The sequence below is a fragment of the Aotus nancymaae genome, unplaced genomic scaffold (genome assembly GCF_030222135.1).
Source record: "Aotus nancymaae isolate 86718 unplaced genomic scaffold, 86718_ANA_hifiasm-v0.15.2.pri h1tg000106l, whole genome shotgun sequence".
NCBI classification, from domain to species: Eukaryota; Metazoa; Chordata; class Mammalia; order Primates; family Aotidae; genus Aotus; species Aotus nancymaae.
The window spans coordinates 4,179,349-4,196,516 of NW_026988521.1; the positions used below are offsets into that span (position 1 = coordinate 4,179,349).

At 51.0% G+C, this 17,168-nt stretch overlaps 1 protein-coding gene across 3 annotated transcripts in view; it reads left to right on the forward strand.

Moving 5' to 3' along the window:
• SHANK2 (SH3 and multiple ankyrin repeat domains 2) overlaps positions 1–17,168 on the forward strand; it is a 648,778-nt gene that overhangs the window by 84,163 nt on the left and 547,447 nt on the right. For all 3 annotated transcript variants that reach the window (XM_064370277.1, XM_064370276.1, XM_064370278.1), the window contains exon 3: positions 12,773–12,976. In XM_064370277.1, the coding sequence (XP_064226347.1) occupies positions 12,773–12,976 (204 nt within the window). The remainder of the gene's footprint in view (positions 1–12,772; positions 12,977–17,168) is intronic.

Here is a 17,168-nt window from a genome sequence, read left to right on the forward strand (position 1 = left end):
CTCCGTCTCTACTAAAAATACAAAAATTAGCCGGGTGTGGTGGTGTGCGCCTGTAATCCCAGCTACGCAGGAGGCTGAGGCAGGAGAATTGCTTGCACCCGGAAGGCAGAGGTTGCAGCGAGCCAAGATCGCACCACTGCACTCTAGCTTGGGTGAAAGAGAGACTGTCTCAAAAAAAAAATTGAAATGTAATTTACATAGGAAGTGTGTGAGTCAGTGGATTTTAGCCAATTCACAGATGAGTGAGCCCATCACCACTGTCAATCTCAGAAAGCTTTCATCCCCCCAAGAGGAAACTCCACCCCTGTTGACAGTTGCTCCCCCTCCCCAGATGCCTGTTCTATCCATCGCCAGTGATGGAGAGGCCCGGCGCGTGGACTGAGAGAGAAACCCTTTCTCGGTTCTTTGCCTCTCCTGCTGGAGGTGAGCCCCTCCCCTCCCACCTGTGCTGTGTCCGGTACCCGTCCCGGGCCTCCTGCCACTGAGGGGCTTTCCGTGCTATCAGGTCACCCAGTCCACCGAGAAATGCAAAAGCTCTCTTATCAGTGAATATAGTCCTAGCCGGGTGCAGTGGTGCACACCTGTCGTCCCGGCTACTCGGAAGGCTCAGGCAGGAGGATCACATGGGCAATGTAATGAGACCCCTTCTCTAAAAAAAAAAATATGTAATTGTCCTTTGGGCTGCCCTTTCATTTTCAGATGTTTTGTTCCAGAATGTTCTCTCCCAGCTCCCTTTTGCTAAATGAAAGGAAATTCTTCTGGGATTATAGACTTAATTAGAAGTTTAGGTGTGTGTGGCCTTGACATGAGCACATTTTCTGCCCTGAAAGAAAAGTCATCAAAAAGGTCTTGGGCAGAAGTTGGTAACATGATAATGGTCTTTACTCAAATACTTTGAGTCCATGGAGTGTGGCCCGACACTGACTCCAGCCTAACCAGGGAGGCCCCCCCCAGACGACTCCTCCACTCCTCTACCCTTCCACCCACCTACACCCCCCAACCCCGACCCTCCAACCTGTCCACATCCACCCGTCCACATACCCCCTCCACTCACTCATCCTCCATTCATCCACCCATCTATCCACCCACCCATCTATCCATTCATCCATCTATCCATCCATCCATCCATCCATTCATCCACCCATCCACCCTTCTACCCACCCATCCACTCAGCCAGCCAGCCAGCCATCCATCCACCCACGCATCCATCCATCCATCCACCCACCCATCTATCCATTTATCCATCCATCCATTCATCCATCCACCCATCCACCCACCCATCCATCCACTCAGCCATCCATCCATCCATCCATTCATCCACCCACCCACCCATCCATCCACCCACCCATCCATTCATCCATTCATCCATCCACCCACCCATCCACTCAGCCATCCCATCCATCCATTCATTCATCCATCCATCCACCCATCATCCATCCATCCATTCATCCATCCACCCATCCACTCAGCCAGCCATCCATCCATCCATGCATCTACCCAGCCACCCACCTACTTAGCCACTCATCCACCCACCCATGCATCTTCCTGCCCACCCCATCCCTCCTTCCCTCTATTCGTTCACCATCGATCCACCCTTTTGATGATAGAAATACATGATTAGGATCTTTGGTCTCCACCTTGAGTAGCCCCTCCACGTCCTTTGTAGTATGCACTTGGATCACCTTTTGGGGAGGCAGAAGGTACGGAATCTGATTTCCTTTGTGGTTTCATTAACTGGTTGCCAAGACCGAAGGGGCTCCCCAGCCCTGCAGCCTTCCCTCTGCCTCCACCATCTCTGTGATACAGCAATGGAGAGCAGCCCTGCAGCCTTCCGTCTGCCTCCACCGTCTCTGTGACACAGCGATGGAAACCAGCCTCCCTGCCTTATGATGAGTGGTTTACACTTGACTATTTTAATCAAGAAACTGATGAGTTACAAATTGTTTAAAACAAAAGGGAAGGCCTTGGGCCCTCCAGTGAAAGTTACCCTGGCAAGTCGAGCCTTGATCTTATTGGTTATTATTCATGTCACATGGCACCCTCGATAAAGGCGGAGTAGGACTTTATTTTCTTACACATCATTTAAAGAAGATATCTTAAGGGTTGTATGTGGCCCCTTTCTCTGTTACGTTTTGGGTTTGTGCTTTGTATATGGGAGAGATGGACCCAGTTTGCAGGGTGCTCCGTAGTCTGCACATAAAAAGTCTGACTTGAGGTGCTCTTCTGCCTCAGCTTAAAGTTAATACCTACTTAAATCTCTTGGAGAAAATAACGTATGGGAAAAGTGGCTTTGGTCTGGAATTACTACACACTCTGTGGCAGAGCTCTGTAAATCCCACAGGATGCACGGAATATTGTGGTTTGGAACCACGTTGGTGAGAAGCAGCCATCTCCCCGTTGCTGGCATCCCAAGCTGGTAAGCCTTATCCAGAGGGTGGCAACACCAGGGCCCCAGATCATCAGCTTTTACTTTTCTGTGTTAAATCCAAGGGTGGGGCTTTTTTCCAGCACCTTTGCTCTGAGGTTGGACTTGGGCAATTCCTCCAGCCTGGCTCCGACTCTGCCTCCCCGCCAGCCTCCACCCTTCCCTCGCTGCCCTCCGTCCTGGGCGGACGAGGCCTCCTGCACCACAGCTTCCGAGCAGCCTCCACGTCCCGGCAGCGGCCTCACCCGCCTCTGTTGCCTCGTCTCTAATCCACTTTCTGACCTCCTGCTGGCTTAATCTTCCTGACTCACGGCTCTGTCCGAGTGCTGCCAGGATCAAGTTGAACTCATTAGCTCGGCCCTGGGGACCCCCTTAATCCCTGCTCCCCTTCTTGCAGCTGTGTGGCCCTGAGAACACTCTGGAGTTTTTGGAGCATTCATCTTTGGGCATGGGGGGGCTAGTGCTGGCTCCCGGAGAAATGAGGAAGAGATGATGTGTTTAACGTGCTTATGAGCCGGGCCGTGGGTGCATGGTGTTTTGTGTCTGCAGTCAGGCTTTTTAATTATAATTTCTCCTCCATGGCTGCCTATTACTTCTCTTCAATTTATTGCTCCTAAAGGAGCTTCTCTGGCCAGCATCTGATCTCTGCTTTACCGTGGCTCTGCCTGAAATCATGGCTGTGATAACAGGAAGATTAACTCACCCCCAAGGAGTCCATGGGCCACTGGCAGAACCAAGCCCTGTCTCCAGTTCAGCATCTCCTTGAGAATAGCGGAGACAGACATGCAGCCCCTTATGAATCGCCACGAGAGACAGTCTGCCCCCACTTCTCCTCGGCGTCCAGGGCCTGCCAGGAAGCTTTCACTGTGTGAAAAATGTTCTAATTGGAAAAACGGATCCACAGCCACCTTATCCTTGATTGGCATTTAAACATGCAGAAGCGCTAAGCCTGACGCTTGGGCTTTCAAGCATCCACCACCAGGCTATCCTTCTGATGCAGCATCACCCCACATTTCCCATTCCGTGGACATCTCTGATTTTGGCTTTGCGTGTTACCTGTCCCAGGGTTTTAGTGTTTGCCACCACGCATACCGCCAGCTCGATGGGCCTCTGTCCACAGTAAGAAGTGTGATTTCATTTGGATAATTGCATTTGGAAACAAAATCAACTGTAGTGCAGGTTGACCTTGGTGTCAGTTATTCTTCAGAGGGTGCAGGTACACCGATTGCATGTGACCAGCTGTCAGAGGCCCGAAGACGCATGTGTGTGCCTTTCCATGGCCCCTGCCAAGCGTGTGTTGATGACGGGCCCTTAAAAATGCATCATGCAGAAGTTGACGATGACAGAAACCACAGCTGCAGAGGGAATTTTGAATGTGACACTTCTTTGTCATGAATGATGTGCTCAGAAACTCGGATTCCTTTCAGGCTTTCCTGAGTTGTTGCTGAATGCTGCGTATAAGTGTTTGCAGAGCTGGCATCTGGATTGTCCCCAGGGTCTGTGTTTCTGACTCCAGATCCCGAATAGGGAATGTCCCCGTGGGGCTACAAGCTGAGGTGCCCTGGCCGTTTCTCCCCTCTTGGCTTTTCCTGGGCTCCTTGGGTAGAAGTCAAGGGGAAGGTGGATGTAAGTCTCACCTGAGGAAGATGCATTAGCAGATGGAGTAGAAGTGGAGGTCCCTGAATCCATCTGTGTGATCTGAGTCTCGTGTTGCCGATGGCCCTTGCCACAGCCTTCGGATAACCCACGGCAATAAGACCTATTTTATATGGTATAACGTGGAGCATTTTCTCAAACTTTGTCTAGACACTCCCTCGCCCTCACCACAGTCTTCCAAAATCACCTGTCATTGTCTCCATCTCACAGAGCCCAAAACAGATTCGGAAAGCATTCTAGTCTCTCATGTGAAACTCTCTTGCTACGTTGCTGTACGTCAAAACAGCCTTGCCCAAGAAGCTCCTGTAATCCCTGGCAGGCCAGACACTTTGTGGCGTTGGTTTGGTGACCCACCATCGTTGATGTGACTTACTCATCAATGCGGACGTGTCCCGCCACAGGCACGTGGTGGCCCTCAGTGGGTTGCAGACACTCACCCATGATCGTTCAGTGTCGTGGGCTAAGTCTGCCCCCTACCAAGATTCCTGTATTGAATGAAGTCCTAACCCAGAACCTCAGAATGAGACTTTATTTGGAGATTGATTCCTTACAGAGGCAATCAAGGTAAAAGAAGTTGTTAGAGTGGGCCCTGATCCCACTGGACTGGACAGAGTCCTCATCAGAAGGGGAGGTGGGGACACAGACACGCACAGAGGGACGGCCACCTGAGGACATAGAAGGCGGCCGTCGGCAAACCAGGCAGAGAGGCCTCCAGAGGAACCAGCCCTGCAGACTTGTTCATCTCAGACTTACGGCTTCCAGAATGGGAGACAATAAATGTTTGTGGTTGACATGGCCTGGTCTATGGCGCTTTGCCACGGCAGCCGAGCAACTCATAACTCAGCGTAAGTGGCAGACTCAGGCCCAGCACCGCTGCCTCTGTCTGTGTCCAGTGCCCGCATTCTGCCCACACTCCGGTAGTCTCAGTCTTAGCCTCTTACCTTGCAGAATACTCATAACGGATGCTAGCCAAGTGCGTGACTTTCCCTCATGCGCTCCGTTTTTTTCTTTTGTTCTGTTCTGAGTCAGGGTCCTGCTCCATCACCCAGGCTGGAGTGCAGCGGTGCAATCACCTCCCAGCTCAAAGGATCCTTCCACCTCAGCCTTCAGAGTAGCTGGGCCTGCAGGCACGTACCACCACCCCTGGCTGGTTTTTAGAAATTTTCGTTTTTTTGTAGAGACAGTTTTTCTCTGTTGCCCAGGCTGCTCTTTGGTTTTGATTGGAGCTTGACCATGAATTGTACTAAGGGTGGGGGGAGGGTGCAGGTGTGTCATTCTGTTCAACAGTGTGGCCACCCCTAGCTCTGTGACTTACAGCTCTGCAGACCTTGATGGCATAGCCTCCCCTCGCAGGGTCATTGCTACAGTTCACGGTCTGCGCAGTCCTCTGAGTGCAAGCAAGGCTCAGGAGGCAGAAGCTCCCATCGGCCCCACTGTGAAGTCCAGACCTTTCTTGACTGTTGGATTATATCACCCAGGAGCGTTCCACGTCTGGAATGTTGATCCAGTGCTGTGCAATTCCATCTACATTTACGAGCTTTGGTTTGGTTATGCAAAGAAAAAGAAACCCCTGTCCTCAGGCAGCTCGATCTGGGGCAGGGAGGAGCGCTTAACTGGCCGGATGATACAGCAGTGCTGAGATAGATGTGAGGGGAGAGAGAGATGGGGAGGAATAAGGAGGAGGGACAGGGAGATGTGGATGGTTCATCTGTGCTAGGACACAGCTCCCTTTTGTGGCTGAGGGCTTTTGTGGTATGAAGGGAAATTGAGGAGAACTGCAACTGCCTTTAGAAGTCAGGAGAACTTCCCTGGATCAGCGTGTATATCATCACAAGACTGGTATGAGCCACAGACCCCTTCTCCACAGCTCCTGACCACGCCAGCCCTGTCCCACTCCGTGGCCACACGGCTCATGCTGCATGCGCTGCCTTTCTGGAGGTGAGGGAGAAGCCGGCCTGATTTGGGTCTCGGATATCTCATTACATCCACCTGCGAGTTTTCTGTGTCTTGAGCACATCACTCAGGCCAGGCAGGAGGCAGTTTTCGGAAGGATCTGGACATCACAGCCTTCAGGAGACTGAGTGACAGAGTGACCAACTCCTGCCTGCCTGTTAGGACAGAGCGAGGGAAAACAGCCTAAGGCAAAATATGAAACTCAGCCCTCCTGGGAGACAGGGAGTACAGGGTGGAGAGGCTGAGACCCACAGGCTGGACAGGAAAGGGAGCAGGGCTGATCAGCTGGCCTGAGGGCTGCAGACAGTCAGACCAGCTCCCTGTATTCATGCCAATGGTGCCCAGTGGTCAGCTCAGCCTGCAGGAGGCCTGGAGGGTGGCGTCACGAGACCTCGGCCCCTGTCAAAGGATGAGTGGGGCTCCAGCCAGCATACAGGGAGAGGACGGCTGGTCCACCAGAGGCTGGGCTATGGGGTTGTACGCAGCCTCGCACTGGTACCCGGAAAGTCTGAACAGAGGGAGTATTTCTTCTAATCCCGAGATGACCTGAACAACATCCTCTTCCGTATTCTCAGTGACTCACATAGCAGGCATATCTCAGAGACAGGGAGTCTGTGTCCAGACCACGGCAATAAAATGGCATTGGTTCCCCAGCGCATATAAAAGTTAGATTTATATTCTGTGTAGTCTGTTAAGTATGTAATAGCATCCTGTCTAAAAAAGCAGTGTATATACCTTAATTAAAAAACACTTTATTGTTAAAAACACTTGAGTGACCTGCGTCTTCAGCGGGTCACAGTCTTTTTGCTGGTGGGAGGTCTTGCCTCGGTATTGATGACTGCGGACTGACCGGAGTGGCGGTTGCTGAAGGTTGGGGTGGCTGAGGCAGTTCCGTGAAATAAGACAGCAATGAGGTTTGCTGCATTAATTGACTCATGAAAGACTTGTCTGCAGCATGCAATGCTGTTTGATAGCATTTTACCCAGAGTAAAACTTACTTCAGAATTGGATGAAATCTTCTCAAACCCTGCACTGCTTTATCCACTCACTTTCTGGAATATTCTACATCCTGGGTTGTCGTTTCAGCAGTGTTCATACCATCTTCCCCAGGAGCAGATTCCATCTGGAGAAACCACTTTCTCTGCACATCCCTAAGAGGCAACTCCTCATCCATTCAAGTTTTATCACGAGATTGCGGCAGTTCAGAGCCATCTTCAGCTCCGTTTCCAATTCCAGTTCTCTTACTGTTTCCACAACGTCTGCAGTTCCTTCCCCAATGGAGGGCCTGAATCCCTGTCATCTACGAGGGTTAGAATCAGCTTCTTCCAAACTTCATGTTGCTGTTTTCACCTCCTCTTATGAATCATGAATATTCTTTTTTAATTTTATTTTTATTTTTTGAGACCGAATTTTGCTCTTGTTGCCCAGGCTGGAGTGAGTGTCATGATCTCGGCTCACTGCAACCTCTGCCTCCCGGGTTCAAGCAATTCTCCTGCGTCAGCCTCCCGAGTAGCTGGGACTACAGGCATGTACCACCATGCCGGGCTAAATTTGTATTTTCAGTAGAGACAGGTTTCTCCTTGTTTGTCAGGCTGGTCTCCAACTTTTGACCTCAGGTGATCCACCCGCCTCAGCCTCCCAAAGTGCTGGGATTACAGGCGTGAGCCACCGTGCCCAGCCAAATATTCTTAATGGCATTTGAAATGCCAGATTCTTTCCAGAAGGTTTCAGTTGACTTTGCCCAGATCCATCTGAGGAATCTATGGCAGCTACTGTCTTACAAAATATGTTGTTAAATAATAAGACTTGAAAGTCAGAATTCCTCCTTAATCCATGGACTGCAGAATGGATATTGTGTATGCAGGCATGAAAACGTTTATCTCCTGTACACCTCCATCAGAGCTCTTGAGTGACCAGGTGCATTGTCAAGGACAGGCAATATTTGGAAAAGAATCTCTTTTTCTGAGCATTAGGCTTCAACAGTGGGACTTACAATATTCAGTAACATGTGCTGTAAACAGACGTGCTGTCATCCAGCCTTGTTGTTCCCTTTATAGAGCACAGATAGAGTTGATTTAGCACCATTCTTAAGGACCCTGGGGTTTTTTGAATGATATGTGAGCAGCATAGGCTTCCACTTAAAAGTCACCAGCTGCATTAGCCCCTAACAAGACAGCCTGTGCATTGAAGCTTTGAAGCCAGGCATGGACTTCTTGTCTCTAGCTGCGAAAGTTCTAGATGCCATCTTCTTTCACTAGAAGGCTGTCTTGCCTACACTGAAAATCTGTTTAGTGTGGCCACGTTCATCGATGGTCTTAGCTGGATCTTCCGGAGAACTTGCTGCAGCTTCTCCATCAGCACTTGCTCCATCACCTGGTACTTTTTGTTATGGAGATGGCCTCTTTTCTTCAACCTCATCAATAACCCTCTGCTGGTTTCCAGCCTTTCTCCTGCAGCTTCCTCACCTCTCTCAGCCTTCATAGAATCGAAGAGAGTCAGGGCATTGCTCTGGATTAGGCTTTGGTTTGAGTGAATGTTGCAACCGGCTTGATCATCAAAGTTTGACGACTCAGACCTTCTCCCTATCAGCACTAAGGCCCGTTTCACGTATCATTTGCGTGTTCACTGGAGTGGTGCTTCTGATTTCCTTCAGGATCATTTCGTTTGCATTCACATCTTGGCTTATTGCTTGGCTCAGGAAGCCTCGCTTTTGACTCAGCTTTCAAAGTGTCTTCCTTGCTAAGCTTAATCATTTCTAGCTTTTGGTTTAAAATGAGAGATGTGTGACTCCTCTCCTTTCATGTGGACACATAGGGGACACTGTAGGGTTATTACTTGACCTGATTTCAATATTATTGTGTCTGAGGGTGTAGGGAGGCCCAAGGAGAGGGAGTGAGGTGGGAGAAAAGCTGGTCAGTGGTGCAGTCAGGACACACAGAACGTTTGTCGATTAAGTTCCCTAACTTATATGGGGTGTGCCTCATAACACCCCAGAACAATGACAATAGTCACATCAAAGATCACTGACTGCAGATCATCCTAACAGATACCGCAATTATGAAAAATGTGACCTAGTGCAAGAATTACCCACATGTGACAGAGATGAATGAGCACGTGCTGTTGGAGAAATCGTGCCGATGGATTTGCTCCTTACAGAGTTGCCACAAACCTCCAATTTGTAAAACACATTCTCTGTGAAGCTCAGTAAAGCTAAGTGCAATAGAGCGGGATACACCTCTAATTTATATTTCTATTTTGCCTGCACTGAGGTTGGCAGTGGGCGTGTATAGAGAGGAACATAATCTATCGCTTACACAGCAAGGACTCGGGAGATGGGCAGATTTGACTTGGGTTTAAATCAAACTTCCACTGCTTTCTAGAAATGTGACCTCGGGGTTGTTACTTGGGGTCTCTGAGGCTCAGTTTCCTCATCTGGAGATTGAGAATAATAAGAAGACACTCTGTTGTCTTGACCATCCTTTCTCTACCATCTGTGAGTCATCTAACAAATCACTCACTCAGAACACATAACAAGTTATAAGGGAATAACCGCCTCACAGGGCTGCGGGGAGACCGGAGTCATGTACTGTGCTCCTCAAGGAGAAATTTACATGACCAAGCTCGCACTGGTAACAGTGGGACCAGGAAGGGTCGCTTAAGGCAGAAACTGTCTTGGGCCATCCACCTGCCAGTCTCATCACTGTTCCTTTTCCTCCCTCCGCCTCCTTATGCTGGGTCCTCAGCCTGGAAGTCCCACCCTAGCCTCGCACATCCCTCTGTGTTCCTGGGCAGCGGCCTCTGACAGACACTCCTTACCAAGCAACACCACTTAGCCCTTCCTCTGGGTCCTGAAGGGAGCGCGTGTTAGCATGGATTTTTACCTTTCCCATGTAGTATGACAGTTGAGTCGGTGTTTTTCCTGACTACAAACAGTGGCCTTAGGCTGGTTTGCTTATCATTGTCTTTGTGGCCCCCACGTCGTCCATTTGGCCAGTATCAGTCACCTGTACTGTGTCAGGACTGCTCTGGGACCTGGGGTTTGCCTGATCGGGCAGTGAGTCGCTGACAGGTAAGTGAAGAATTGAAGCAGGATTCGGCCAAAGTGTCTTCCGACATCGTGGGCTTGCCTGGGGCTGGTGTGAACGTGTGGGCGGCTCCCGTGGGCTTACCTGGGGCTGGTGTGAACGTGCAGGTGGCTCCCGTGGGCTTGCTTGGGGCTGGTGTGAACGTGTGGGCGGCTCCCGTGGGCTTGCCTGGGGCTGGTGTGAACATGCGGGTGGCTCCCGTCACATATGGAGGGAGGGGAGCTCCCTGGGAGCTGGGAATGCTCGACCATGGAGTTCCAATCTCAGAGATGCTGCTGCTGCTGCTTTTGGCTGCCACAGTAAGTGGCAGGTGAGTCACACGTTTAGGACTTCCCATGGCTACCATAACCAACCACAGACTGCTGGCTTAAATAATAGACATGTATTGTCTCACATTCTGGAGGCTGGAAGTCCAAGGTCAAGGGGAGGCAAGGTTGGTTCCTTCTGAGGCTTAAGGGAGAATCTGTCCCTGGCTTCTCCCCCTGGCTGCTGGAGGTTTATCAGCAATCTTAGCGTTGCTGTGTTTGCAGATGCGACACACCGGTCTCTTTCTTCCCATTCATGTGGTCTTCTCCCTGTGTGCATGACACTGTGTCCAGATTTTCTTACTTTTAAAGGACACAGTCAGTGTGTTAGGGCCCACCCTGCTCCTGTGTGACCTCATCTTAACTTGATTACATCTGCGAAGATCCTATTCCCAAATAAATCATGTTCTTAGGGTATGGGTGTTAGGACTTCAACATTAATTCAGAGGCGCACAGTTCAGCCCATAACAACGTGTGTTATTTATGTTCCGTTTGATGCTGACCACAGCCCTGAAGTTAAGTAGGGGCTCTGATTTTCATGGGGGAATCAGAGGACTGCTGGGTAGGTAGGTTTCCCTAGGAATCAGGGTTGGTGTGCGCCACTGGGTTGCAAACGCAGGCCTTTCCAACAGTTGAGCTCCTGCTCCTTCTAGATGATTCTCAAGGGGGTGCTCTTGGCATTTTCTGGAGCAGATGGCTGTTGCGTCATTGGATTGGTCCAAGTGCTGCATGGACGCAGCATCCCTGCCCTGTCCACAAATGATGATGGACACCCATCTTTGCAATCACCTGCAGTGGCACAGACGTCCCCTGAGAGGTGATTCGGAGCCCTGTGCGCCTACAGGGAATTTTGTCTTGGCTGAATCTTCTCTGCAGGTGGCAGGGATGGAGCCAAGGGCTCTGTGGATGTTGGAGCTTGAGTTGGAGGGGCCGAGGATTCCTGAGACTGAAGGCTGAGTAGCGAGCGGCCCCTCCTGGTCACACCCGATACAGCTTGCTTCTTGTGCCAGGAGTTTCCAGGGGCATCATGCTCAGCCAAGGATTGGGGGGGGTGCGGATCTAGAAATCTTCCTGGAATAAACAGCTGCCCCACCCAGCCTCACAGCCCTGGGGAGCTTTGAGAGCCACACCGAGCTCAGCCTTTGACATTGGAAGGGAGAAACCGGAGCTTTTGTGCACAGTGTCGGGTTTCCTGGCACGGAGGACTCTGGCCGCCTGCTGAACCCAGGCTCCTGTTGACCCTCCCAGGATCATCTTCCCAGCGATGAGGAACTTCCCCTGGGGCTGTCTTGGGAAGATGGTAGGGCCTTTTGCTTTCTTGGGCACAAACCCCCAGAACCCCAGAGAGAGAATGGGTTTGAGCCTCATGTTCAGTCAGACCTCCTTCTGCTGTGAACGCTTTGACGGTGACAAAGTGAATTACTGAGCCCCTGCTGACAGCTACTCAGTAGAATATAATTTTAATTCAACAAAAATCAGAAGCCATGGTTAGAAGTGGGTCTGCCTGGCTTTTGCCTGTCCTGGCTCACTGGTGAGTCTCCCAGAAGGGACCTGGGAGCGTGACCAAGTTGTCGTTATTCCAGTTCTCAGAGGTGCTGTTACGTGTTTGCGGTGTTGTGATTGGTGTGCAGGCCCTGGTGACATTATTTAACATTGCAGAAATGAACTCCGGTGGCAACTGATTTGATTTCTATCAAGTCGTCTTTTTGTAATTGCTTTCCCGTGTCCTTCGGGAGCGGCGATGTCTGCGTTTTTAAAGCTTTTTGTTCAGAGTCAGTGTGGGTCGTATGAAGACTTTCCCATCGGCGTAGTTGTAAGACAAGGCTTCCATTGAGTCTGAAACGCTAAAGAACGATTCGTGTCAAAATGAAGTCACGTTGTAATACACGCTGGCTATGGTCCTGAACGTGTGTTCCCCAGGACGGCAGCAGCCGTGGCACCTCGGGATTTGTTAGAGTTGGAGGTTCTCAGGCCCCACCCACTGGGGAGACATAGTGGGGCCTGTGATCTGTGTTTCTGGAATCGCTGGAGTTTGGAAGTGCTATGCAAGTGAGAGCGTGCCCCAAGGTGACAGGTGGTCCTCGGTGACCAAAAAGATGCTGTGAGTGCCGGAGAACTGAGTCCGCAGTGAGATCAAGACCAAAGAGACCCTTTTATATTTACCAAATGTCTCTGTCCAAGCGACCAGCAGGCTTTATTCTTCAGTGTGAAAAGCCATGGGTTCACCGCTCAGAGGAAGCGTCAGGAAGGGGCTGACACAGCTTTGCCGTCTCTGACCACGTGTCCCAGGTGGGTGACTCAGGTAGCGTCCTCGGTCACTCATCAGCTGTCTTTGTCCTTCCCTGCAGAAATGCATCCGATTTAACCCAGACGCCACGGTGTGGGTTGCGAAGCAGCGGATCCTGTGTACGTTAACTCAGAGTTTGAAAGACGTCCTGAACTACGGCCTGTTCCAGCCGGCCAGCAACGGGCGCGACGGCAAGTTCCTGGATGAGGAGCGGTTCCTGCGGGAGTACCCGCAGCCCGTGGGCGAGGGCGTTCCTTCCCTGGAGGTATTTTGTGGTTGTGTCACAGCCTGGACGCTGTGGAGGGTGGTGGGGAGACGTGCTTGGGAGGACACGAATTCCATCTGCATTGGGAAATTATCCCCATTTTAAAACTCAATCTGGGGTCTTGAGGTTTGATATGGCTCGGCTCTGTTCCCCACCAAAATGTCACCTCTAATTGTAATCCCCACGTGTAGAGGGAGGGACCTGTAATCCCCATGTACTGAGGGAGGGCAGAGATTGGATCATAGGGGCGGTTTCCCCATGCTGTTCTCATGACAGTGAGTAGTTCTCACAAGATCTGATAGTTTTATTATAAGTGTCTGGAAGTTCCTCCTTCGCCCTTCTCTCTCCGGCTGCCTTGTGAAGAAGGTCCTTGCTTTCCCTTCGCCTTCTGCTGTGATTGTAAGGTTTCCGAGGCCTCCCCTGCCATGTGGAACTCTGAGTAAATTCAACCTCTTTCCTTTGTAAATTACCCATTCTCAGGTATTTCTGTATAGCAGCGTGAAAATGGACTAATACAAGGTTGCATCTGATTTTGCCATGAATCTCACACTGCTGTACAAATTTTATACATTTTTTTTCACTGCAGATTCAAAGAATCCCTGGAGAGAAATCTTGCCGGGTAATAAGCCATGGGACTGATTCAGGTTTACATAACCAGGACTGCGGTGCAGGGTGGGGCTCCCCGTGCGTCTCTGAGGGGTTTAAGTTTCTCCCTCCCAGTGCCTAACGGATGGAGCGTTTCCCTTCTCCACCTCTCCAGACACTGGCTGGATGTCAAGAATTAATTCGGTTCTGACACTAACTACAGGTTTAAGGCTCGGTGCCGCAGACTGCCTTCCCTTCAGATGCCAGTCACAAGTGTCAGGTCCCCAGGACACCCACACTTCTGTCCCATTTGGCTGTGAACTAGGGGTTCCCACCACCTCATTCTCGGGCTCGATCACTTGCTGGAGCAGCGCAGAGGACTTGAGAAGGCGTTTTAACTACTACCCCCAGCTTATTACGAAGTGTCCAAACGCACAGCTGATGAAGAGGTGCATGGGGCGAGGTCAGGAGGGCCTCTTCTTAACTGGACCTCGCCCAGGGATGAGCTTCCATCCTGTGAAGTTGCGGGTACACCACCCTCCCAGCACATGGATGTGTTTGCTAGCTCAGAGGCCCCCAGGCCCCGTTGTTTATGGGTTTTTGCGGAAGTTTCATTACGTAGGTATGATGGATGCCTGACCATGGTGATCGGACTCCATCCTGCCAGTCAGCAGGGAGGCTGGGAGTCCTGACCTCGAGTCACCGTCTGATCCTTCCGGCCAGCAGCCCCCATCCTGGAGGCTACATGGGAGTTGAGAGTCATCTCATTAATGCTTATCACCTAGGACATTCCAAGGGTTTAGGAGCTCTGCCAGGAATCAGGCACAAAGAAGGAATTTTTAAATGAGATCGTATGCCTTGCAGTAGTCTGTTCTTGTATTGCTATAAAGAAATAACTGAGGCTGGCTGAAAGAAGAGAGGTTTTGCAGGCTGTACAGGAAGTGTGGTGCTGGGATCAGCTCAGTGTCGACGCCTCAGGGAGCTTGTGCTCACGGCAGAAGGCGAAGTGGAAGCAGGTGGCAGGTGGCAAAAGGGGTGCAAGAGAGAGCAGGGGAGGAGTTGTTCCTGGCTGTCCCGTGAACTAACAGATCAAGAACTGACTTACTACTATGTGGAGGGCACCAGGCCATTCAGGAGGGGTCCAAAAGACCTCCCACCCGGCCCCACCTGCAACACTGGGGATCACATTTGAACATGAGATTTGGAGGGGACACACGTCTAAACCATACCAGTCCCGAATTGGTCTCTGTGTCCTTGGGTAACAGGGTGGCTGCGATCATCTGGCTGTTCTCAACAGCACAGCTGCCCTCTGCTTCCTTCCCGGGTGACCAGGGGCTCTTGGAGTTGCTGTCAGAAGCCACAGGCTCCCAGGCCTCCCTCCAGAAGTGGCTGATCCATAAGATGGGTCAGCCCGGTGCATTTCCACGTGATGCACGACCCCTGCACCTGCCTTTCTGACCCAGGCTTGCTGCGCCCCAAGTTTACAGGCAGTGTTTCCTGCAGTGTAGACATGTTGGGTCACATCACTTAGGAGAAGCCGGAAAGGGGTGATTTCTGATCCTGCACGACACGTTGGTGTCATCCAGTGACTGTGCTCGTTTTAGCTTAGTCAACAGCGAGAGCCTGCAGATGTGTCATTACAGCTGGCACGCCAGCAACCTTAAGTGGGTCCTCTACTTAGTGACTAGAGAGTCCCCTGAAGCCCAAGATGTCATGGACACCAGCCCAGGGCTGAGGTGGTACCTCATCTGCACATTTCTCGGTTCCGTTGTGATGTTTAGGCTGAGGTGATTGGGATCCCTAGTGTGGACCGTGCGTCAGATTGGGGGAAGGGTTTTGGTGGAGAAGAAGGTGAGATGCCACTTGGAAGTTGTGTGGTTTAGAACAAATCACTCAACTGTCCTGGCCTCAGTTTGCTTGTCTGTAAAATGGGTATCCATTGGGAAAAAATTATCATTGAGGTCCAACTAAGGACCAGACACTTTCCAGGCACAGAAAAGTCAAGGTTCGGATCCCACGGACCTTACACTCCAGTGGGAGATAATGGACCAGGAAGAGTAAATACACACAGATTATTTCAGCAGCTGCTCATTTCCGTAACAGCAGTAAAACTGGGCAAGAAGACCAGAGAATTTGGGAGCCTCCTCTGCATCTGCGCCCAGTAACTGTAGCTGTGCAACCTCGAGCCAGCCACCCAAGATTCTGGGGCTCCTCTGAGCCCCAGATTCCCGGTAATGATATTTAGGGAATGTTGGGCATAGTCACGAGGCCCAGAGGAAGTATTCATGGAGCAGCGCAGTATGCGTGGCGTGAGCCTGACCATCCACAGTCCCCAGATGGACGTTGCAGCTGATGCTCTGGTTTCACTGTCGTAAAATTGTTGCTGATACTTTTTGTTTTTTGTTGTTTTGTTTTTGAGACCTAGTCTTGCTCTGTGGCCCAGCTGGCGTGCAGTGGTGTGATCTCAGCTCACTGCAGCTTCCGCCTCCTGGATTCAAGCGATTCTCGTGCCTCAGCCTCTTAAGTAGCTGGGACTACAGGCGCCCGCCACCATACCTGGCTAATTTTTGTATTTTTAGTAGAGACAGGGTTTCGCCATGTTGGCCAGGCTGGTCTCAAACTCCTGACCTCAAGTGATCTGCCCGCCTCTGCCTCCCAAAGTGCTGTGGTTGCAGGCGTGAGCCACCGCACCGGGCCTGAATTGTTGCTGATACTCAGGTTTATTCATCTCCCCGGACCACTGTCCCACCAGGTGACCCGCTGCAAAGGCTGAGATTGGCACAGGGATTGTACATGTTAGGGGCAGGTATCATTCTGGGCTCTCTGCCTCAGATAAGTTCAGTACAATATGGTGGGCTGCTTATGAAATGTTGCAGCAATGGCAAGAAAAAGGATTTGTGGTCCTGAGGCGGAGTGCTCTGTAGCCGGGAGCTGTAAACGTTTGTGGCTCTGGAATAAACACTCTCTGTTGTGCACTTTACCCTCCTGCCCAGAGGTGCTGTGGGCCTGAGCGGATTATTTTATACCTGGAAAGGGGACCCATGGAATTGCATTCCCTGAGAGTTTTAGGCTTAGCCATGTGATCGTGAGCCTGAGAAGGCACCTGGCATCATTTTCAGTGGCTTCTGAAATCTGGACCAGAGGTGCGATTGGTCCCAGAGCACGGACGCACAGAACCTGCTGTCCTGGAATCTGGAATCAGAGGTGGAAATTCTAAAATGGGCCTGGAGCCCCAACTGCCTGCCCTGTTCTGGGAAATGAACAGGTGCTGTTCTGACCATCACACTTTCTCCCCAAACTCTGTGCAGGCTGAGTTTCACAGAACTTTCTCATTTCACAGCTGGTTTTGAAAACAGAGCCCCACCAGTTTCAATCTGTGCAAAATAATTTTGCCTTTTGTCAAATGCCCATTTTGTTTGGTGTGGCGGAGAAAGGAGAATGGGGTGTTTATTTGGATGGTTTCTGTGAGACGAGACTTTCAGTTCCAGGATGAGCTCACCCACCCACCGCCCCGCACTGTCATTTTACCCAGGGGCAGTTTCTGCTGGCCCTGAGCACATGTGTAACCGTGGAGGGTGACGGCATCAGGGGCAGTGAGGAGTGAGGG